We start from the raw sequence: 24,163 nt of genomic DNA on the forward strand, positions 1-24,163 counted from the left end.
GGTCTCAGCTTCTTCCCCATCCTGGAAAAGTAAGCAGGAGCTTGGGCACCCTGTTCTGTCTCCCGGGGGAAGTGGCCATCAGCCTGCTGTCTCTCTCTGCTGGGTGGAAGGTCCTGTCCCATGGTAAAGAAACCTCAAACCCTAACGAGGAAGAGAGAAGTGTTATCCTAAAGAGAATCCCTGTATCCGACACATGCTGGTAAGGTGGATCCCAAGCTCTGTGTCTTTTTTCCCCGTGTAGATGTCAACTGAAGCTTCCCCACTAGATGCGTTTCTCTGAGCTCTTTGTCTAGCACAGCCTCAGCCACCCGATTCGCATCTCTTCTTGGTGGGTCACTGCATTTAGCAGACAAGTCTAATATCCAGAAGCCCTGAAAGTGGAAAAACCCTAGGTTGGGAGGCAAGAGATCAAGTTCTAGATCAGTGCTGCCTGATAGGAACATCTGCAGGGAGGGAGGTGTGCACACGGAGCATGGAGAGACCTCTTGAGAGGTGGTTCGTGCAGCCGAGGACTGCATTCTTATCTGTTAAGACGTTTGATTACTGTGAGTGGTCACATGGGGCAAGTGGTGTCCCTACTGGGCAGCACGGCTCCAGCTCCAGCTCTGAATGCCCCGAGCTGTGAGACCTTGATCCAGTTTCTTCCCCTTCCAGGGAAGATGAAGAAGGGATGATGAGAGAAAAAAGAACCTGTTTGCAGTGCGCACTGAGGCCTGGGGTCAGCTAGAGCTGAGGTCGAGCCAGCTCAGCCACGTGCCCGCTCTGTGTCCTCGGGCCAGTCGCTTGACCCTTCTGTGCTTCCGTTCCCTCATTTGCAATGGGAGCATGCTCTCAGGGACCTCCCAGGGTTAGACTGAGGTGTCAGTGAGCTATGACTCCACCAGTGCCTGTTTCCAGGAGGCTCATAGCAAATTGTAGCAGTGTGGCTGCCACTGCAGACAGCCACATTCCCTTCTTACCTCTCTGGAAAGCTCTGACAATTCTTGTTTCGGCTCCACGTGTTCTTAAATGCTTACTTTCAGGACTGAATTTTCTAACCTTGAACCTCATGAAATTATGTCCTTGTGCTTCTGCGTGTTTTGTTTTCCCTTGGGAAAACCAGAATCTTTCCCTGGGGAAAAATGGCACTTAACAGATTTTCAAGAGTCCAAAAGGCTCAAGAAGTCTGGGAGAGAGGAAGCTGGCGCTCCTGGTCCGTGTGGGACAGGACTGGCTGGGATCCAGAACTGGAAGCCGTCCTATCCCAGCCCTGCCACCTCCAAGCTGCACAGACCTTTTGAACTTGGACCTCCTCATCTGTAAAATGGGAATAATAGAGGAGCTGTTTCACAGCTTGCTGTGGGGATTACATAAGCAAGCCCATGTTAGTTGTGTAGCATAGCACCTGGCGCCCGGGCGAGTGAGAGCTGGCTGTGTTTATCATCATCGTCGTCATCCTTGTTACCATGGTTTCCAGCCACTGTACGCCAGGCTCGGGCGCAGGGAGTGTCTGGCTCCCAGAGCCTGCCGGCCCCCACCTGCACATTGTCTGGGCCCTCATCGCGTGCCATCCCCTCTTGCCTGTTTTGCCCCAGCCTCTCTGCATGCCTTGGTGTCCATTCAACATAAAAGACATCAGCTGCCACAGGGCCTTGCGGCTGCTGGTCCCTGTGTTGGGAGTGCTCTCCCCAGACACCTGTCTACATGGTTTGTGTCTTTACCCACATACCCTAGCGAGGCCTCCCTGACCACCTGTTTACAAAAGAAATGCCATCCCTCCACACGTCGCTTTCTGGCACTCTCTCTATCTCTTCTCCTTTGTCTCAGCTGACATTTGCCTCTCTGGGATGGAGCTCCAGGAGGGCAGTCTGCTTTTCTTTCTTTTGCTCCCTGCTCTGGTGCATTAGCCTCAAACAGCCCTGGACATGCAGAAGGTGCTTAAAAAGACTTCGTAGATGAATGAATGAGTGAGTCTCACCTAGCCTGAGATGGCTACTGTAGCATTCTCAAAGTCCCTAAGATGCCTCCTGTGTAATAGTTTCAACCAAAACAATACTCCCCGAACACTGCTCTGTGCCAGGTTGGCTCTTAGGTCCTAGGATAGAAAGATGAACAAGGCCATCCCTCGGGCACACGTGATGACCACAGCGCCATCCTCTTCCACACCCTTCTCAGTGATCCTGCAGGGTCCTGCACCATCCCGGGTGCTGTCATTGACCCAGGACTGAAAGGGCGTGACTGTCGAGGACCACTGCCACCCCATCTGTCTTACTTGATGCTGCGTTCTCAGCCCAAGTGTAAGGACTGGCATGTGGACGTGGACCGCGTGAGTGCATGAACAATCTCGGGGTGCAGCAGAAGAGACTCTGGCACAGGGGTCTGCGTGTCAAGGAGGGGCGACTGGCCCTGCCTAGAGCCGGGGGGATGGAGCGGTGGGGGAGTCGCTCGGAGCTGGGGACCCTTCAGTGCCTTGGCGGCTTGTCTTGCCCCTCCCTTGGCCAACCATGGAGCAACTTGGGAATGATGGGAGGGCAGTGGCTTCCTCCCTCTCAGGAAGTGGGGTGACCCTTCTGCCTCTGCCTGAGCCTCTGTCCTTGAAGTTAAAAATAGCCAAGGATGGGAGTGCAAGGACACGCTATCCTTTTCTGCCACCAAGCAGGGATTCTGCTCCCTCTTCTCAAAGGGGGCTGCTGGGCAGCAGCTCAGAGAATTACCCCTTCCTGTCCCCTTAAGAACAAACACTGACTTCTCTTTCCCTGACCCAGCAGGACTGAAAGTGAGCTGTCGAATGTCACATCTGGAAGGGCTCTCTGGGATAGGCTGACATCTGGCAGGAAGCCCATGGCCCCCCAGGCCTGGGACCTTGGCAGGCATCACCAATCAATCAAGCCTCCCCCCCCCTTTTGGGGACCATGGCAGGCATCACCAATCAATCATGACACCCTTTTCTGCCAAGTGCAGACACAGTCTAAGAATTCTCAACACAGGGTATTTCAGGCAGCAGCTACCAGAGTTGGCGAAAAAGAGAAAACCTATTTATCATCCCCAATCTGTCCAGTCCCTCATGGTGGGAAAACTGAAGCTCAGAGGGGTAGAAACTGGGTCTGGTGTCACACAGAAAGTTGATAATGGAGCTGGGAGCAGACCCAGGAGTCCTGACTCCTCACTGAGGCTCCTCCCCCCGCCCCCCTTGCTGCCCCATCACATCCTCTTTTCCACCAGAACTAAGGTTTGTATGTGCAAAAGAATGGTTTTCAACCCGTGGACTGCAGACTCCCATCTTTTCTGCAACATATGGTGGTGTGTGTGTGCAAGTAGGTCCTTCTCTAAGGAAGGAAAGAGTAGCTTTCATCAACACTCAAGACACTGCTTGCAGGACCAAAAAGAAAGGCAAAGAAATCAGACGAGAGTGAGGGGGCTGGGCTTAAGTCTTGCTGCTCAGTATGTAGACCCCACACCAGCAGTATCAACAGGCAGAATTTCAGGCCCTACCTGGGAGGTGGGGTGGGGTGGGGTGGGTACAGAATCTGCTTGGTTGTTGAAGTTTGAGAAAGGTTGGAATTCATTAGGCCCTTGGTTTCTGTGTGAAGCCCCCTGCTGAGTGCCAGGTACCCTCACAAATCTACAGAGACAGGGTCCGTGCCCTCCTTTGCAGGAGTGCAAAGAAACCAAGGCCCACCCAGATGAGGCCCAGCTGCTCTCGACTCTGCTAAGGCAAGTCAAGGGACGTGTGTGTTTAAATGGTCAGGAGACAAAGGGTGGTTTCCTCTCCAAGGAGTGGGAGACCCGGCATGCATTCAGCAGGTATGTGGGAGGCTCTTGTCGGGAAGACTTGCTGGGCACAGGGTAGCTGCCATCCTGCAGAACAGTGTAGAGAGGGACTGGGTTTTAAGCAGCCGTGGGATGTGGATGAGCTGAGCTGAGCCACAAGGGATGTGCTGCTTAAAGCTGCCTGGTGCTGAGAACTTCTCGTCCAAGGTGAGTTTGCTTTGGTGAGTGCTGTGCCAGGTGGACCCAGCTGGTCTCGTAGGCTCTGAAGGAAGATGGATGTATGTCGGTTAAGGAGCCTGGGACACAGGTTTGCCCTGGTGGAGCTGGGAGGAAGGTGTTTCGTCACCCCCAGCCTCATCCTCTCCCCTACATCCCCACTGCCTGTGTGCCCACTGCTTGTTTTTATACATGGGCCTCACTGGGGCTACCAGTGCATGTGTGTGTGCTGAAGGTGACATGTCCAGGGTCCAGACTGCACAGCTTGTCCAGCCTTTGCAGCAGACCTCACACGGTGGCCTCTTGCTGAGCTGGAGCCCTCTGCTGCCCCTGACCAAAACCTGCGCCTCACACTGCACTCTCAGGGTCCACACAGAATAGGGGTAAGGAGCCAGGCCCGGGAGACAACAGTAGATGCATTGGAAATGTGGGCAGGTGGTTGGATGGATGGGTGGCTGAAGGATAGATGGATGGATGAACGGACAGACAGATGGATAGATATATGGATAGCGGATAGACAGGCAGATCTTAGATTCACATACCATATAGTTCTGTGTAAACTGTGTAGTTCGGTGGATTTAGTGTATTCAGGGTGGTACAGTCATCACCACAACCAACTGTAGACCATTTTGTTACCCCCAGAAGAAACCCATCAGCAGTCACTTCTCATTCCCTCTCACTTTGGCCCCTGACAACCGTTCATCTGCTGTGTGTCTCTCTGGATTTGTCTGTGATGGTTGTTTCATAAAAAGTCATAGAATACGTGGTCATTTTTGACCGGCTTTTTAGCTTGGCATAATGTCAAGGTTTGTATATGTTTAGCACGTGTCAGTACTTCATTCCTCTTTGTAACAGAATAATATCCCATTGCATTTAGGTACCACAACTTGCTCATCCGTTCCGCCACAAATAACATTTGAGTTGTTTCCTCTTCTTGACTATTATTAATTCTGCCATGAACATTTGTGTCCCACTCTGTGTGGATGGGATAGATTTGTTTTGCATCCTGTCCCTCCACCGCTTACTTGCGGTGGGGCCTTGGGCAAACTGATTCCCCATCTCCCTTGCAGTCTTGGCCTTTTTCATTATTAGGGACCATATTTTTGTTGTACATTCTTTAGAAGTTTGAAATAGAGCAAAGTTCGGCAGCTGGAAAAGCTCCTGGTCATTCCTGTTCCCCTCTGCCACAAGAACAGCACGTCCTAAGCTGGGCTTGCTCCTTCGTGCAGGGCTCAGAGGAGTTCATGGGGTAGACACAGCTAACTCATAAAGGATGTTTAATGTGAGCAAGAAGTAAGCCTTTGTCCTGTAAGCCACTGAGGTTTGGGGGCCATTGATTGCTACAGCTTTAGCTGGGAAGAGTTTAATTCTTGCAGCGGTTTGCACGGTGGTTTCTCTTACTATTTCTATTTCACGAGGAAACTGAGGCTTAGAAAGGTTCGCTAACTTTGCTGTGTTTGCTCAGCAGAGGGATGCTTCGAGGCCCAGCCCCAGCTATTCTGGCTCGAGAGCCTGTGCTCTTAAGAAGACGGAAGTACGTGGGCTATTTGGTGGATGATGAGTAATCTGGTGTAGATGGAGCACCTGGTTTGTGCATGACATCAGACTTGTAGTATGGGCTTGGGGCAAATCCTGGAAGTCTTGAATTTTGTGTGGATACTGAAGCTTCCCGGTGCCAGATGGGGACCTCGATTCTTCCCTTTGCCCACAACTCAGCGTCTTCCAGAACTCACTCAGTTTGTCCCCAGTCCTGGTGGAGATGACTTCCTGGGGAAAGGCAGCCATGTGTGGAAACTTCATACCTTCCTTCCAGTGACTCCCTTCTCTGGGAAGTCTCCCTGCCATTGACTGGAGCAGAGAAAATGACTCTCCCGGCTACCCCCACTGTTTGATGTAACATCTACCCCTACGCTGAGTGCATTCACTCTGCATCCAGAACTTTGCATCCTCAGTTCACATTTTGGTTTCAAAGTTTCATCTTTTCCCTGCACATCCTCCGTTTGTCAACATAACCTTCTGTTGTTCCGGAAGCTGACACTTGCTTATGCAATGGAATCTTATGATTTTATTTGCAATCAAGTATAATTTAGCATTGAAACGATTCTTACAAGCCAGACCCTGCTTCTGTCTTCAGTGCTGTATTCATTACCCTCTTCCTCAGCTCTTAATAGTCTATGTACATTTGTGCCCTTGCTATGTTGTAATTATGACATCTTGTGTTATAATTGCCCTTTTACTTGTCTGCCTCTTCTAGTAGACTGAGAGCTTCCACAAGGTCTGGGTTTCATTCATCTGTGTTGTGAGTCTCCAGCACAGGCTCTGGCAGGGAATAAGAAATAAGTAGAGTTTGTTGAATGAATGATAACTACTTACTTGTACTGTCTTCTCTCTGTTACCTTAAGGTAGCTCCTTAAGGACAAAGATTGTGTCTTATTCAAATTCAAGAAAAGCATGGCATTGGAAATGGGCTCACTAAGTGTATATTTTATTGGGTAAGTTGGAATGACACAGAACCCTGAGAGTTACAAAGCACAGTCCCATGCCTTGCTCAGTTGGTCCTTCCCAGTCTTCCCTCTTCCTCTCCAGTTCTCAAATCCGTATATGCACTTTGTCTCCCTTGCTTCCACCATTTCATCTTTGTCTATGATCTCCCCCCTTTCCCCTTCAAATCCTCCTGGAAAACAATCTGAGGCCTTTGTTCCTCCCCCCAGCATCATGCATCCTAAAGGGACAAAATTATCCTTTGGTCTGTGTTGAGCCAAGATCAGGATCCCCAGTTAACAGCTTTGGCATTGTGGATAGGCTAATTAACCTCCATGCTTCAGCTTTGTCTCCTATAAGTGTAGACAATGTTTATCTTCACTGGAGCTGTGAGGTTTAAATGAAGTGGTGGTTGTGAAACACTTTCGTAGGCTCTAGTTGAACTCAGTAAAGTTCTGGTCTTGGTGGGAAATAGTGATTCTTAGAGGGTGGAGTGTCAGACACCAGTAAGACCCCTAGGATGGAAGTGTGGTTTAAAAGCCAATTCAGGAAGGGGATGCCTCCTATTTCTCCTCTCCTTGTGAGCCCTGCTCCTGCCCAAGGCTGGCCAGTACACTGAGCCTGGTCAGCACCACGGACAGTTCCCACAGCCCTCTGGCTGTGGCTTGTACACTTTATAGTATTTAAGAGGCCTTCAGTTGTGAGTCACAGATTTATTTTATGTCTCATCAAGACGGCTAAAACCTGTCAGAATTTAACTGTGACATGATATGAGTTCTCATTTGTTTCTTAATTTCAGCAATGTTTAAAAGCACTTCTTGTAGAATCTATGAAATAATGACAGTTTATTGTAGGCGATGTCAATGAATGTTTGACCATTGGCCCTTTAGAGGTTAATAATAATAGCTGGCATTGCTGACTGCCAGCCGTGCACTAGGCTTTCCTTGCTTTTCTCTTGTCCTGGGGCTGTCTGCTCTCCATACATCCGCTTAACAAATGTAACATTTGGGGAATCGAAATGTAAGCCAGATAGACAGTAAAGAAACAGTCTTTCCACCATCCTCCTCCCCTGAATATCCCACATCTGCTCCCTGCTTACTTTTATAGAGCCACCTACTATACATTCTTTAGCGTCTGGCTTCTTTCACTCAACATTAGGTTTGTAAGGTTTACCTACCTTGATTCTTTCATTGTGGCTCATTCATTCTCATGGCTTTATCATAGTACATTATGTGAATATATCAAAGTAATTTCCATCCATTCTGCTGTTGAGAGCATGTGGGTAGTCTTCAGTATGGGAATATTGCAAGTAGCTCTGCCAAACTCATTCTTGTCTGTGTCTTTTGGTGACAATTTGTGCACTGTTCTTCTGAGTACATATCTAGGAGTGAAACTGCTGGGCCATTGAATCTGCATTTGAAGTGCTTTTTAAATGGACTAAGGCATGATGTGGACTTCAAAGGTTAGCACATTAGATTATCCATTAGCAGGCAGCAATATCCTTAAGAAATTAGGCAGGTGCCAGCACGGTGGAGTCCCTCAGTTCATTCCCAGCTCTAGCTCATGATTCCAGCCTCCTGCCAGTGAGGCCTTGAGGAACAGTGGCGATGGCTCAAACGACTGGGTTCCTGCCACCTATGTGGAACACCTGGGTTACATTTCCAGCTCCTGGCTGCAGCCTTGGCCCAGCCCCAGCCATTACAGGCATTTAAATGGGAATTAACTAGTGTGTGGGAACTCTGTTCCTCTGTCTCTCAAATAAGCACATTTTTTAAAAAAATAAAGTTTAAAATGTATGAAATAGACCAAACCAGTCTGTGCTATCGGAAGTCAGGATGATGCTACTGTTGGTGGAGAAATGACTGGAAATGGGCACAAGGGGCCTGGGCATTGCTAATGTTCTGTCTCCTGATCTGCATGCTGGGTCCACAGCTGAGTGCCCACTGTACTACCCATCGAGCTATACATGTGCGGCTGTGCACTATATGACTGTGCACTTTCTGTGTGTATAATTCTATAAGCAGTTACCTTTTTTTAAAAAAGATTTATTTATTTGAAAGAGTTACAGAGAGGCAGAGGCAGAGAGAGAGAGAGAGAGAAGTCTTCCATCCACTGGTTCACTCCCTGAATGACTGCAATGAATGGAACTGGGCTGATCTGAAGCTAGGAGCTAGGAACTTATTCCAGGTCTCCCACACTGGTTCAGGAGCCCAAGGACTTGGGCCATCTTCTCCTGTTTTCCCAGGCCATAGCAGAGAGCTGGATCAGAAGTGGAGTAGCCGGGACTTGAACTGGCACTGATATGGGATGCCAGCACCATAGACGGCGGCTTTACCCGCTATGCCACAGTGCCAGCTCCCAAGCAGTTGCTTTTAAAAACTTTCTGCAGAATAGAAGAGGATGCTGAGGTTTTCATAGGCAGGATGATAGATAAGAAATGTGGGGATTTGTTAGCCACATGGAATGCTTGGAATTCTTCTGTGTAAATATAATGTAGAGCACACTAGGGTAAAGCGGGGAAAACAAGGCTGAAAATGCAGAGTGGGACTGGGGGAGGGAGGCAGTGTATGACAAGGCCTTAGGAATTTATTCTGCAAGAAGTGGATGCCCTTGAAGGTGTTTAATCAGAGAGATGAGCTCTGGGTTGAGGTTGAGAAAGTTGCATAGGCACAGCCTGGAGAGCTGGCGAAGAAGGACGCCATGGAGGTAGGTTGCAGGGTGAGCATAGAGGGGGAAACTGAGGCATGGAGAGGCTATGTAAACGCTCAAGACCATAAAACTAATAATGGGACTGGGGTGGGGTTTACAGCCCAGACGGGGGTGCTGTTGTTCTCGTTGTCTCCTGAAGATGTTCTGCAAAAATTGGTGCCTGCCTATCAGCTGGGAGAAGGAACAGGCTGTTAATCAGGGGGCCTGAATTTTTTTTAAACTGAAGTTTTTGTTTTTGATTTATTAGAAAGGCAGAGAGATAGACACAGATGGGCAGAAAGAGATCTTCCATTCACTAGTTCACTTGCCCAAATTCCTGCAACAGCCAGGGCTGGGCTAAGCTGAAGCCAGGAGCTGGGAACTCAGTCCAGGTCTCCTGTGTAAGTGGCAAGAACCGAAGTATTCAGGCCACTGCCTGCTGCCTCCCAGGATGCACATTAGCAGGAAGTGGGGAACAGGGAGTGAGGCCGGGACTAGAACCCGGGCACTTTGATGTGGATGCGGGCATCTCAAGTGGCGTCTTAACCCCTGCACCAAATGTCCACACCTCTTCTTTGATTTTAAGGGAAGGTAGATTTGCGGGCCCAAGGAGAAGACCGGGGCGGTTGGGGCCCTCATGGAAGTAATCAAAGTTTGTGCTTCCTCCACCTGTCCTTGGGGACACAGCCAGGCTGTGACATCAGAGCTTTGAGGCACTTCCTGAGTGCCTGCAGATGATCGGGCCCCAGTTTTCAGAAGGATTTCAAGACTTGGGTGAGGGAAGTATGCACAACTGAAGTCACCAGGAATAATTAGGTCAGTGAGAGGTTGGCACGGAGGGAGAAGAGGCAACAGCCTCCAGGTCATTTGTCTGAAGTAGCAGTTGCTGTGGGAAGGGGAAGCAATGCCAGGGGCCTTAGGGTTCCTGTCAAAGACTTAGAATAACTCAGACACTCCAAGTTCTTGTGTGGAGGGGGTTTCCCAGGCTGTGATATGACGTTGGAGTGGGCCATGCAGAGAGATGGGATCCGTCACTGTCAGTGACATGGTTAGGGGTTTTAGAACAGGGATACCTGCAGCAAGTCATGTTTTTTTTTTTTAACATTAATTTATTGATTGATCTGAAAGAGCAGCAGAGAGAGGGAAGCACAGAGATAGAGACCTTCCATTTGCCAGTTCATTCCCCAAGTGGCCCTACTGGCCAGGGTTGTGCCTAGCCGAAACCAGGAGCCAGGAACTCCATCCTGGTTTCCTACATGGGCATCAGGGGCCCAAGTGCCTGGGCCATCATCCAGTACCTTCCCAGGCACACTGGTAGGGAGCTGGCTCAGAAGTAGAATAGCAGGACTCAAAGGGGTGCTCTGATAGGGGATGGTGGCACTTTGTTGTGCCATGACACTGGTCCCAGAGCAAGTCACTTTACGTCTCTCAGCTTCAGGCTCTGTGTATAATACTCACCTTCAACAAATGTCAAGGTGAGAGATGTGTTTTCCTCCTCCTCTCCCTCCCAGCACCACACTCCTGGGACCTCTAGGATCTGTGGCTGCACAGAATTGGATTTCACAGCTGGCTCTGTCTTGTCTGGTGTTATGTTGGACGTGTTGTCAAACTACCCTGAGCCTTTCTTTGTTGTAACATTGGGACAATAATACTTTTTTTACTTTTTTTTTAAAATTTTTTGACAGGCAGAGTGGACAGTGAGAGACAGAGAGAAAGGCCTTCCTTTTGCCGTTGGTTCACCCTCCAATGGCCGCCGCGGCAGACGCGCTGCAGCCGGCACACCGTGCTGATCCAATGGCAGGAGCCAGGAGCTTCTCCTGGTCTCCCATGGGGTGCAGGGCCCAAGCACTTGGGCCATTCTCCACTGCACTCCCTGGCCACAGCAGAGAGCTGGCCTGGAAGAGGGGCAACTGGGACAGAATCCGGTGCCCTGACCGGGACTAGAACCCGGTGTGCCGGCGCCGCAAGGCGGAGGATTAGCCTAGTGAGCTGTGGCGCCGGCCGGGACAATAATATTAACCTCTCAGTGTTATGATGGGGTTCAACTATGTGTATAATAGTGTTTTTGGGACAGGGTAAATGCTAAATGTATGATATCAGCTCTCATAATTTATCACTGTCATCATCTGATTATCCGGCTCCCTGTGAACATTTGCTTTTGTGAGAGGTACATTAAACACATTTGTATTCAGGTATAAATAGCCAACCAAGATTTACTTGTTGCCTTGGTGGGAGAAATTGCGTTTTCCTAGGGGACACATCCTCCAGCCAGTTCAATCACATCCATTCTAGTGGGCACAGGCACTGTGGGTGCTGTCCTGGGTGCTGAACGGAAGTGAATGAGAGGGAGCTGCACTGTAAGCACCAGTTGGGTTGACAGAACTGTTTCATGGTGCAATGGGCTGGTGCCCCTGGGACTTACGGTGGCAGATTGGGGAAGTCTTAGTGGCAAAGATGGCAGTTGAATTCTGTGATAGAGCTTTGATTGGTTTAACTTAGCGGCTTTGGAGGCAGACGTTCCAGGATTTGACTTTAGCTCTGCCACTGATAGCTGTGTATAGTTTTGGGAAAGTTAATTTACCTTTTTAAAAAAGGATTTCTCTATTTATTTGAAAGAATTACAAAGAGGCAGAGGCAGAGGCAGAGGGAGGGAGGGAGGGAGGGAGAGATCAACTTTCCATCTGCTGGTTCACTCCCCAAATGACTGCAACAGCCGGAGCTGGGCTGATCCAACACCAGAAGCTTCCTCAAGGTCTCCCACATGGGTGCAGGGGCCCAAGCACTTGGGCCATCTTCTGCTGCTCTCCCAGGCCATAGCAGAGAGCTGGATTGGAAGTGGAGCAGCCGAGACTTGAACAGCGCCATATGGGATGCCAGCACTGCAGGTGATAACTTTACCTGCCACATTATAACACTGGCCCTGGCCCCCATTAACCTTTTTTTTTTAAAAAAAAAAAAAAACAGGCAGAGTGGACAGAGACAGACAGACAGAAAGGTCTTCCTTTTTTCCGTTGGTTCACCCCGCAGTGGCCACTGTGGCCAGTGCGCTGCGGCTGGCGCACCATGCTGATCCAAAGCCAGGAGCCAGGTGCTTCTCCTGGTCTCCCATGCAGGTGCAAGGCACAAAGACTTGATCCATCCTCCACTGCACTCCCGGGCCACAGCAGAGAGCTGGACTGGAAGAGGAGAAACCGGGACAGAATCCGGCTCCCCGACGGGTTAGAACCCGGGGTGCTGGCGCCACAGGCGGAGGATTAGCCTATTGAGCCGCGGTGCCGGCCCATTAACCTTTTTATAAAAAAAATTATTTTTTAAAGGCAGATATTAAGATGAAGGTGGCCGGCGCCGTGGCTCAATAGGCTAATCCTCCGCCTAGCGGCGCCGGCACACTGGGTTCTAGTCCCGGTCGGGGCGCCAGATTCTGTCCCGGTTGCCCCTCTTCCAGGCCAGCTCTCTGCTGTGGCCAGGGAGTGCAGTGGAGGATGGCCCAAGTCCTTGGGCCCTGCACCCCATGGGAGACCAGGAGAAGTACCTGGCTCCTGCCATCGGATCAGCGCAGTGCGCAGGCCACGGCGGCCATTGGAGGGTGAACCAATGGCAAAGGAAGACCTTTCTCTCTGTCTCTCTCTCTCACTGTCCACTCTGCCTGTAAAAAAATAAAAATAAAAAAAAGATGAAGGTAGAGAGAAAGAGATCTTTCATCCCCTGATTCATTCCCCAAATGCCTGCAGTAGCCAGAGTTGGGCTAGCCAAAGCCAGGAGCCAGGAACTACATTTGAATCTTTCAAATGGGTAGCAGGAGCCCTAAGCACTTGGGTCATCATCCACTGTCTCCTAGATGCAATAGTAGGAAGCTGGATCAGATACAAAACGGGGCACTGGCATTGCTGCACCACAACACTGCTGTCTCCTGGTTTATCATGACAGTTAAGTGAGATGGTGCCTATATGAAATGCTTGGCATGGCATCTGGCACAACGGCAAATTCACATTAATAAAAGCCACCTTCACTGAGTGCTATGTGCCACAGCTCACCTAGGATGTCCTGAGTATAAATGTAATTACATGACCATGTTGCCTCATTGTTACATTTAATAGGCAGGACAATCTTAAGAGTTTGGTGCTGTTAGCCACGTGGGTGGGGAAGCTGAGGTGGAGAGTGCCTGGTTCACTCTACATCTTATTTAAAGCTGAATTCTTTGGGGGTGGTTAGAGTTCTGATAGAGGAGACGAGGAAGGGAGGGAGGGACAGGAGAGGGCATCAGGCTGAGGAAGTGGCTTGGGTGGCATATGGGGCCCTGAGGTGCCTGGCCAGGCTGGGTGAAGGAGTCAGAGGGTGGGGAGTTCTGGATGTCTGGGTGCAGAGGTTCCACTTCTGTTGGCAGGCAATGGGGAACCCTTCTCAGAAATTAAGTAAGATCAAGGCATGATTGAAGCTGTGACTTATTTATGAATTCACACTTCACTTTCATTCACATTGTAGAATTAATATATGTAACTGTAAAAAATTCAGATGACATGGGAGCATACCAAAGAGAAATAAAATCTTCGCAGTATGCTGGTTGAAGTGTAAATTGGTACAACTACCTCGGAAACCCATTCAGGAGCGTCTGCTAAGACTGAACCAATGCCTACCCTTGTGACCCAGCAGTTCTGCTCCTACATGTATTTCTGAGAGAGTCAGGCACAGACCAAAATTCATGCATCGAAATGATCACAGCAGCTAGTTCTGATAGCCTCAAACTGGAGGGAAGAAAACTCCAAGGCTCATCATTAGTACTCTGGTCGGCTAGACTGTGGTATATTCAGACAGTAGGATGCCATGTAGCACTGATAATAAACAGTCCACAGCTACTCACAATGTGGGGCATCTCAAGTCATCAGCAAACTGTTGAGCAGAAAAAAAAGGCAGGCCAAAACAAGAGAAAGACATGTTCTTGACATACAACTCAAAACCAGGCAAAACGAATAGCTGGTATTACAGATAGCACAGGGCTACCCTCGTGAGCAAGACAGCGACTGGAGGACAGGTTACAAGAGATCTTTGGGGGTCCTTGCACTGCTGTTTCTGCATGCTGGGTGGGTGAGTGTGCTTAGTAAAACCCATCGAGCTATACCCATAAGCTCTGTGCATCCCACCATCTGTAGCTTATAATCAGATGTAAAGTAACAAAAAATGATCTCCCATATACCTCCTCTAGCCATCTTTCTCCCTGTGGTTATTCACCATTAACAGTTTGGCTCTTATCCTTCCAGATTTTTCTGTGCATATGCATAAATATAAAGATAAAGCTATATTTATGTGTATGCTATGTATAGCTCTACAAAAATGGCATCACATTTTACATACTGCCCTGCAACAACATGCTTTTCTAACTGAACAGTCGGTTGAGAGAATCTTTCCATGCCATTGCAGATGGAGGTGGGGAAGATGGGTCTCCTCCCACAGCTGCAGTGTTTCATTGTGGGGAATGTGCTATTCAGTTAACTGGTCCCATGTTAATGAACAGTTAATTTCAACACTTCATTGGCATAAACAGTACTGTGGAGCACCCCTTCTTGCATATCTTTGTGTGCTTTTGTGACTATTTGTGTAGAATGAGTTAGTAAAAGTGGAATATATTGAGCTGAAGTGGTAATTTAATCAGTTAATGGCTCACGGGGCAAGTGAGTTGGAAAGAGAGAGACCAGTTAGGAGGCTGTTAAGAGAGCTGAAGCTCAGGGCCAGCGCTGTGGTGTAGCGGGTAAAGCCGTCGCCTACAGTGCCAGCATCCCATATGGGCGCTGGTTTGAGTTCCGGCTGCTCCACTTCCGATCCCGCTCTCTGTTATGGCCTGGGAAAGCAGTAGAAGATGGCCCAAGTCCTTGGGCCCCTGCACCTGCATGGGAGACCCAGAAGAAGCGCCTGGCTCCTGGCACAGCTGTAGCCATTGCAGCCAATTAGGGAGTGAACCAGCAGATGGAAGACCACCCCCCCTCCCGCCTCTCCTTCTCTGTGTAAGTCTTTCAAAGAAGTAAATAAATGTATCTATCATAAAAAAAAAAAGATAGCTGAAGCTCGAGGTAGTTCTGGTGGTTGGCTGTGACCATAAACAAGAAGGGAAAAGATGTAGGATCTAAGACATATCAAGGACAAAAGAGTTTCTAAAACCTGGCATCTAATGAGAGAGAGAAGTCAGTGAGATCTCAGAAGGTGTTGAGTGCAGGTGGCTGGAAATTTTGCAGTGAAAACCAGAAGCAGCTGTTCAGGGGACGTGGAGCTGGCGATAGGGTTTGCCTGGGACCGTGTAGAATTCAAGGAGCCTTCTCCTCTTCCAGGCAGTGATGTCCAGAATGCGGATATATGCAGGTCTTGCTCTGGTCAGAATTAAGGGCTATAGACCTGCGTGTAGGACCTGAGTATAGGGTTCGTCCTGAGGCTATGTGAGGGAATGAAATCACCAAGAAGGAGGATGGAGGTGGGAGAGAGAGGGAGAGAAAGGGAGCGCGCCCAGGGAGCACTAAGACAGAGGTCAGAGAGGTAGCAGACCCATCAGAATTCAGGATCACAGACCTCCAAGAAGGAGGGGTGAGAAGTGATGCCAGTTCAGAGGATGAAATACTCAGTAGCCTAAGTTAGTCCCCCTCCCTGCTGGCCCCAACATGAGTTTTGTCATTCCATCTTTCACTTGCTTTTCCAAGCACTTAACACGTTTGTGACTAATCAGTGTGATCATCTGTTTTGTGTCAGCCTTCCCATCGGGACCATGAGCCCACAGAGGAGGGACCGTGCCACTCTTGTGCCCCAGCTTCAGACACATTTTGGCCCACAATGGCCTTGGTCCCCCCAGGACACTGCTGCCTCTGGCAGGGCTCCAGCTGGCCATACATTCTGCCTCTTCCTCCAGCCCCCGCCTCCCTCACTCCCACATATACTCTGCACAAGTGAAAAGAGAAGGGACTTGGGGCTCTGTAGGAGAAAATAGAAGCTGCACAGTTTGAATTTTGGGTGCAGAAAGTATGAATAGGTAGTGAAAAAAAAGTCATCTCAATTTATTATAGTTAGAGTGGCCAGCCTTGAGGGCAGTCTCACTGCCCTTATTAATAAAGGACTCAAGCCCCAAGTCTCTAGAAGGGAGTCCCAAGAACCCTGCTGGAGGGGCCTCTCACTGCCCCACCCCTGTGCTTGGAAGGGACGACCCTTTCTCCGTGCCTGCATTCTCCACACCACAGCCCTGGCACCCCCATGTCCCATGGCAGGAATGGTGTTTCCTTGGAGATACTGGAACCCCACCTGTGCGAAGGCTTTTGACCTTTGACTTACTTAGGGTGCCAGCCTAGGTCAGGCTTCCGCAAAGCAGACCCTGAGATGGAGTTGGGGTTCATGTGATATATGAAGGAAGTGCCTGCAGGGGAGACTGGGGGTGGGGTGGGAAACGAGAGGCAGAAGGTGAGAGTGAGGGGTGTTCCTGGGCACATCCCCCAGAGGGTGGCCCTAGAGTGGTAGAAAGAGGCAGAAGACAGAGGTGGCCCAGGCAAAGCCTGGAGAGGACAACTGGGGGAGAGGAGGGGAAAGAACTGAAGAGGTCAGCGTGGGCCAGGAGGAGGAGGAGGAGGAGGAGGAGGAGGATCAGGATTCCTTCCCTTCTGAGGGAGGAAGGGGCCAAGGGACAGATTGGGAGGTCTGAGGTTGGAGCAGTGTAGAACAGAGGCAGAGCAAAGCAAAGAGAACTTATCTCTTCAACCAGGTAGGAGAAAAGTCATCTGCCTGGATGGATGGATTAAGGGGTTGGAGGTGGGAAGCATTGGAACAGTTACTAGGCCGGCACCGCGGCTCACTAGGCTAATCCTCCGCCTAGCGGCGCCAGCACACCGGGTTCTAGTCCCGGTCGGGGCGCCGGATTCTGTCCCGGTTGCCCCTCTTCCAGGCCAGCCCTCTGCTGTGGCCAGGGAGTGCAGTGGGGGATGGCCCAGGTGCTTGGGCCCTGCACCCCATGGGAGACCAGGAAAAGCACCTGGCTCCTGGCTCCTGCCATCGGATCAGCGCGGTGCGCCGGCCGCAGCGCGCCGGCCGCGGCGGCCATTGGAGGGTGAACCAACGGCAAAAGGAAGACCTTTCTCTCTGTCTCTCTCTCTCACTGTCCACTCTGCCTGTCAAAAAAAAAAAAAAAAAAAAAAGGAACAGTTACTGTGGGGACCAGGAGTCAGCAGAGGTGACCAGCGGATGGGCACAGGGGCCGAGGTTAGACAGTGAGCATTGTTGGTGTGGTTGGCCACAGTCCTGGTCCCCAGGTTGGAGAAGCTGGCATGTCAGGAGACGCGTGTGTCCCTGAGGGCATTAGCAAGGCGGTTGGTGAGGGCAGATTTGGGGAGCATCAGGTCTTTCTCTATAGTGGCTGTCACTCCTTTTGTTTAGCACCTACTGTGTGCCAGGCACTGTGCTAAACGCCCTTTCAGCAGCTCCGTGGGAAGGTGTCACCCATCCTGCCCGAGGTCCCGCTGTCTGGTTGCCCAGCCAGGAGAAACATTACCTGGGAAGTCCAGCCGGGAAGCTAGGCTCACCTGCGTGTAGAGTCAGGGCCGCTGCACGGCCCCTGGGGGCCTGGAGGTGCAGAATGCCACACAGGTGTGAAGTGTATCCCTCCAGCCTCCTCCGCAGCCCCTGGGGACTGAGCTGTTTGTCATGCTTTGCTCCCCACTCTTCCGGGAGAAATGTGTCAGCCCTGTGGGTGGAGACGCCGGTGTACAGCTCTGACACAGGACGCTGCAGCGGGTCAGAAACCCAGGCAGGTGTCTGCAGCCTGCCCCACGTCGGGGCTCCGTGTCCCCCGTGTTGTGGGGGGGTTTGTCCCTGTGCATGTGACTGGACCTGTGTGTGCACACGCATGTGTGGAGGGACAGCTTCCTGGGCCAGTGAACCCGTGTTTCTGAACAGGTGTGTGTTTCCAGGTCTTTCTCTGTCCCTGTCCCTGCTGTGCACAGAAAATCACAGTAATAGCGTCGGGGCGGGGTGCAGCTGCAGCAGCAAGTCCGAGAAGGAACAAATGGCAGAATGGAGTGGCGACAGGGGCACGCGCGCTCTCCCACGTGTTCAGAGGCACACAGGGTGCCACACACACAAATGCCGCATGGCAATTCTCTCGGGCCTTCCTGTGTGTCGGGGGGGGGGCATCTGGTTCTTGCAGAGGTGTGACTGTGTGAGTGTCTGGCACACGTTTGGATGCACGCACCTGGTTACCCGCAGAAACATACAGAATGGCAGGTATGAGACCTGCTAGTGCAGGAGTGGGGACACTAACGTGTACTGCCACACTGTGTCTTCGCGTGGATATTCCTGTGTGTGTGTTTCTGTCTCCACACACGTGTGCAAGTGCATGTGTGCGTGTGACCCTTCGAGTCAGGGAGGACTGTGACACTATCCTCCCTGGGAGTGAGGGGAAGGCCTGGCACACAGACCCAACTCCCCGTCTTCTTGCTGGAGCACACCTGGCAGAAGTGGGGTGGGGGTGGTGGGAGGCTTGAGTGGGGCTGCTTTCCCCACTGGGTCATTTGGTGACATTGAAGCAGTCCCTGAGGTATACCAGGCCACCCTAGACTTTGTGGGGTCAAGGGAAAGACTCCTCCCTTTACAGAGCCCGCAGTCCCATTGGGTGGGATATGCAAAGCTTGGCTCACCGGGCTATGGGCAGTGAGCCGACAAGTCCTTTACCTCTCTGTGTCTCTTGTTGGCACTAAGTGAGGGGGACAGTGGCACCCACTCCTGGGTGGCTGGGAGGGTTGGGACTGTTCTGGGGGCGGACACTCGTATATTGCAGTTACTAACTGAGCATCTAAGGAGGCTCCCCTGGTCTGCTGCTGACACTTCAACAGTGAACAAAAATCTGTGTCCCCATGGAGTTGATGTGCCTTCGGCATGGAGGAAGCCGGCCAGCACCGCATGCTGTGTTGGGATGATAAAGGATGCTGTGTTGGGATGACAAGGAAAACGGGGCCTGAGGGTGGAGGGGTAGGAGGTGAGCAGGGCCAGGAGTGGGCAGGAAGGCCCGGGTAAGGTGGAGTGGTCCGGACAGGCAGGAGAGGTGGCTGTTTCAGCAGGGCCAGGGGTGGGTAAGATGGCGTCCGTCCACAGGATGGAAGCCCCTGGGAGGGATTCAGCAATGCTTGGAGCTGTTGTTGACCGCCACAGCTGCCCTGAGCGGTGCTACCGGTGTCCAGTGGCTGGAAGCCAGGGACACTGGGAGACTGCGCTGCCCCGGATGGCCCCCAGCAAGCGAGTGTGCCTGCCAACGTGCCCTTTGTGCTGAGGTTGAGACGCTCTGGTCTAAATCCACGCAGAGCCTTTGACAGTCTGACACGTAGTGGGTGCTTGATGAATAGAGGCCGAAGAGGGGGAGAAATGATTTGGAGGAGGGTGTAGGGGAGCATGAAGTCACAGGTGGAGAAAGAGTGCTTGTGAAGGAATCCACCTTTAACCAAACGCGTATGGTGCTGGTTATCTGGTGGGTGTGGATGGCAGGACTGCCCCGGGGGACAGGGGTGCCGAGGGTGCAGCCCGTAATTTGGGGTGGGGAGGTGGGTGGGCTCAGGAGGGGACCGAAGCTGGACCGTCGCCTACCACGGAAATGCTAAGCCGATGACTTGTCTCTCTGTCCCCCTGCCACGTCTCTTTCCTCAATCTCTCTCGGCCTCTTTGCCCCACAGGGGACAGCCGGAGGCTGAAGGGGGCCATCCAGAGGAGCACAGAGACAGGCCTGGCTGTGGAGATGCCCAGCCGGACGCTGCGCCAGGCCAGCCACGAGTCCATCGAGGAGAGCATGAACAGCTATGGCTCGGAGGGCAAGTGAGTATGCGGCCCGCACCTGCCCCTCAGCCTCCTGGCTCTTGCTGGCTTCTTGGTGCAGGGATGGGGGAGCTGTACCGCCCCAACCCCTAGGAGCCCTGGGGCAGCCCTGGCTGGCAGGGGCGTTGGCTCAGGGCCCCTAAACCGTGCCCATCTTGAGAAGCGTGGCAGGGAGGCAGCTGGGTATCTCAGCGTCTTCGTGGTTTCTGCTTTACTTGCTTTGTTTCCGAGGTCCCAGCCAGTTCTCAGACGTATACATCACAGCTTTGAAGCCACAGCCTGCCCCTCCAGCCCCAGAACCTGAGCGCTGCCTGACTCCTCCCAGCATCTCCCTGGCTGCAGCCACAGCCCAGGGCAGCTCGTGACAAATGCAGACTAAGGGCCCTGCCTCCAGGCTGCTGAATGAGCCCCTCCAAGTAGAGCTCATGTTTGAAAGCTGTCCAGTCATCTAAACTAGGCATTTTTCATTTTTATGGACACCCTTGAGAATTTAGGGGAAGTTGTGAGTCCAAGTTCCCCCAATAAACACTCACAAACATGCACACCCTAATCATGCATACACGTTCTCACACACACAGCTACGCAAACTCTCTTCTCCTAACACCAGCGGTGCCCAGATTCCCCTAAAATGCACCTGTGGGTCCCTGGAAACAAAACTTTGATCTGAAGCAATTTCCTTATTGTTCAGAGAAGTTAAGGAACTTGCCCTGAGTCACACAGCGTGGCCTGGTGTGGGACCCAGCAGTCCTGACCCAGCCGAGGCATAGTCCACGGCTTCACATCACTTCAGGGTCCCAGCAATCCTCAGAGGCGGGGGTGGGTGGGAGGTCATGATCCTTGTCACACGCATGTGGAGGCCAAGCCTTGGAAAGTTAAGTATCACACTGTCCGATGCAGTATTTAAATGGAAACTGATGAAAACTGAGTAAGGTCACATACTGTGTGGCTCTGTCACACTAGCCACATTTCAGGTGCTTGGAGGTTCATGGCTAGTGGCGACCACCCTGGATGGCACAGAAAACAGAAGCCATCCGTCATCACAGACAGTTGCATCGGGCAGCACTGGCTAAGGGGCTTGTCCAGGGCGGCCACCAGCCTGTGCAGGCTGGGCCTGGGTCCTGCTCCCTCCCCTTGCTCTCCTCATTTCTGGCCCTGCCTCCCAGCCGGGCGCTCCTGCTGGCTGCAAGCCGCATCCACCCCCAGCCCCTCCTAAGCTGAGCATCTCCGGCCTCCTGGATGGCCTTGCTTGGCAGATGCTGCGGTTCCGCCCGACTCCTAGTGAGACTTTCCGGTGGGTGAGAAGAGGAGGAGCACAGGCGGAAGGGAGGGGAGGAGGAGGAGGAGGAGGAAGGGAGCCAGTGTTTTCTTTTTAGATTTATTTATTTATTTGAAAGGCAGAACTGCAGAGAGAAGATTTTCTGTTCGCTGATTCACTCCCCAGATGCCTGTGACAGGGCTGGGCCAGGCCAAAGCCAGGAGCCAGGAGCTCCATCCAGGTCTCCCATGTGGGTGGCAGGGGCCCCAGCACTTGGACCATCTTCTGCTGCCTTCCCAGGCGCATCAGCAGGGAACCGGATCGGAAGTAAAGGAGCCGGAACTTGAACAAGCGCCCATGTGGGATGCCAGCATTGCAGGCAGTGGCTTAAGCTGCCGCGCCACTGCACCAGCCCCTCTTGTGTGTTTCTTAGTGTGGCTTTGGGGAAGCTACTTCCCTGCTCCGGGCCTAGTTTTTCCGTTCGCAGACAGGGCTGGTGATCACGGAGACCACTCATGCAGCTGTGAGCCTGGACTGAACGGATGAGCATCCCTCACCCACAGATCCAAATCTGAAAGGCAGCAGAATCGGAAGCTTTTTGAGGGTCCCTAGGATGCCACCAGTGGAAAATTCCACACCTGACCTCATGTGACAGGGCAGAGTGTGCAGGCGCACAGAAAATCCCGTGTAAAATGACCCTCAGCCTATGTGTATGAGGTGTCTGTGTATGAAGCGTAAATGAAGTTCCTGTCTAGTCTTGGGTCCCATCCCCAGGTCGCCTCGCTGTGTACATGCAGATGCTGCACAATCCAGAGCCCCCTGATATCTGAAACTTCCCTTCTGGCATCCTGTGTATGGAAGGGCTCTCAGGACAGTGTCGTTGACTATTATTATCTTGTCTGTTGTGATTCAAGCCACTGTCAGTTGGGTATTTTGTTGCTTGCAATCAATTCCATTCTGACAGCTACAGTGAGCCACCCAGATACAGTTGTATCTATTAAGTGCTTAGCGGGGAAGTACTGAATCAATGCTGGCTGTGATGGTGCGGAGTCTGGAAAGACTTGCAGCCAGTGTTTTGAGCCAAACTGAGGAAGGAGCCCAGGGTCTGGAGGATGCTGAGGCTAGCCGTGTTGTGTGGAGGGGCCTTCTTACCTTCCTGAGCAGGGCTGAGTCTTGCTGGAGCCCAGCCAGCTGCTGCCACCAGCCCAGCATCTGGACAGGGAATGGACTCGAAAGGATAGGTGTTAGGGACCTTGAGCCGTGGCCAGCCGCCTCCTTGCTCTGCAGGTATTTGGGGCACTGATTGGATCCCGATGCCACTTTGGAAATGGGAAGGGGTGTGCCTGTTGCCCCCTCTCCCCTACCCTGAGCTTCTGCCAGCCCGGCTTGAACAGCCCCTGCAAGGCTGCAGCCCTTGGTGCTGCTGGGTCTGTCCGTCCAGGCACTGACTCGCTGGCTTGTGCCCCGTTGCGAGTGGACACAGAGGTGCCCCCACATAGATGTCCATTCCAGTACGTGTGCTTGAGTACCTCCAGGGTGCCAGGTGGTTGGGCTGGGCACCTTGGAGGCCCTGCCCTCCATGAACTTCCCCTCCAGGGCACTGACCAAGCGACTTGCAGCACGGTGAGAGATGTGAAAGACTGGAGATGCCACGCACCCAGCAGGGTCCCAGGTGCAGAAGGAGTGCATGTGGGTTGGACCAGTGTGTCAGTGAGGATGCCTGCAGGTTACATAATACCCACAGTCCGTGGCTTCAAGACTTGGCCTCAAAGGATGGTCCACAGTCCAGCAGCCTTGGCATACCTCGAGAGCTTGTTAGAATCGCAGTCTCGGGCTCTCTCCCAGACCATTTGCATCTTAACAAGATCCCCACATGGTGTGTGTGTGCACTGAGGTCATAATGACCAGCTAACACCTGTGGAGGACACTAAGTGCAGGCACTGAGCCAAGAGCTTTTGCCTGTATCAGCTCTTTAGTTCTAAACCTGACGGGGGTAGTGTTCATCTCCCCATTTTACAGATGAGGAAATAGAAGCCCAGAGAGAGCAAGTGATTTGCTCGAGGTCACACAGCCAGTAAGTGGCCAAGGTGGGATTCAAGTCCAGGCGCTTGGAGTCTGCCCTTCCTTCTGGTGTCAGTCGTATCCAGCAAGATGTCTGGAGACGGACTTCCGGGATGGTTCGTGGTTAGATGATGCCATCCAGGACCCAGAGTCTCTCTGTCTTTTCCCCCTGCCAGCCTCATCCTGTTTGGTAGGTCCTGTTTATCCTGAGCCTGGGGAAGGGCTTCTGTATGTCAAGCATAGAGGGGCATCCAGGCAAGCTGCCATGGCAACAGAGCAGGCCTATCTCGCTCAAGTCCCTTGAGAAAGGACTTGGAAACAGGAGCTCCCCGGTCACACACACTCTCACCCCCAATCCTGAGATGCTCCCTGGTGACCGCCTTAACTGGGGTTTGCCCAGAACCATTTTGAGCGCAGGCCATTCCCTCGGGAGATGATTCCAGAACATAAGGACAGGAGTGTGTGAGAGGGCAGGGGAGGCGTCCGGTACAGCACCAAGCCAGCCATTCGTGTGGGCAGACAGAGCTTCATCCTGACGGGCGCTCAGGAGCCCAAGGGTCATCCTCCGAGGAGGTGGGAGCTGGGTGTTTACACCTCAGCTCTCTTAGGTTCCTGGCTGGTGCCTGCTCCCCACTAACTGTCTGGCTCATTCTGAAGTGCAGTGAGCTCCGGAGGCCACAGAAGTTCTTTAGGGGCCAGAGAAACCAAGGCACAGGGATGCAGATGCTGGCAGGTGGAAGTCAGCGAGCACTGATCCGGTCGGTGATGACGGCGGTGGTGGTGGTGTGTGTGGGGAGCAGGCTGGAATGGACTGTCTGCGTACCAGAAACCTCGGGCTTCTTCCAGTTGGTTCTCCTCTCTCATGTTATGTTATTTTATTTATTTAGTTACAGA

General features: G+C 52.0%; 1 protein-coding gene across 2 annotated transcripts in view; it reads left to right on the top strand.

Annotated features, from left to right (window-relative positions):
- RIMS4 (regulating synaptic membrane exocytosis 4) overlaps positions 1-24,163 on the top strand; it is a 61,512-nt gene that overhangs the window by 22,683 nt on the left and 14,666 nt on the right. The window contains exons 1-2 of one of the 2 annotated variants that reach the window (XM_051845012.2): positions 3,555-3,957; positions 19,815-19,953. In XM_051845012.2, the coding sequence (XP_051700972.1) occupies positions 19,877-19,953 (77 nt within the window). In that variant the 5' untranslated portion in view covers positions 3,555-3,957; positions 19,815-19,876. Of the gene's footprint in view, positions 1-3,554; positions 3,958-19,814; positions 19,954-24,163 lie in introns of those variants that run through there. The other variant, XM_051845011.2, reaches the window with a different exon arrangement.

This window comes from Oryctolagus cuniculus, chromosome 11 (assembly GCF_964237555.1).
Source record: "Oryctolagus cuniculus chromosome 11, mOryCun1.1, whole genome shotgun sequence".
In the NCBI taxonomy this organism is placed as follows: Eukaryota; Metazoa; Chordata; class Mammalia; order Lagomorpha; family Leporidae; genus Oryctolagus; species Oryctolagus cuniculus.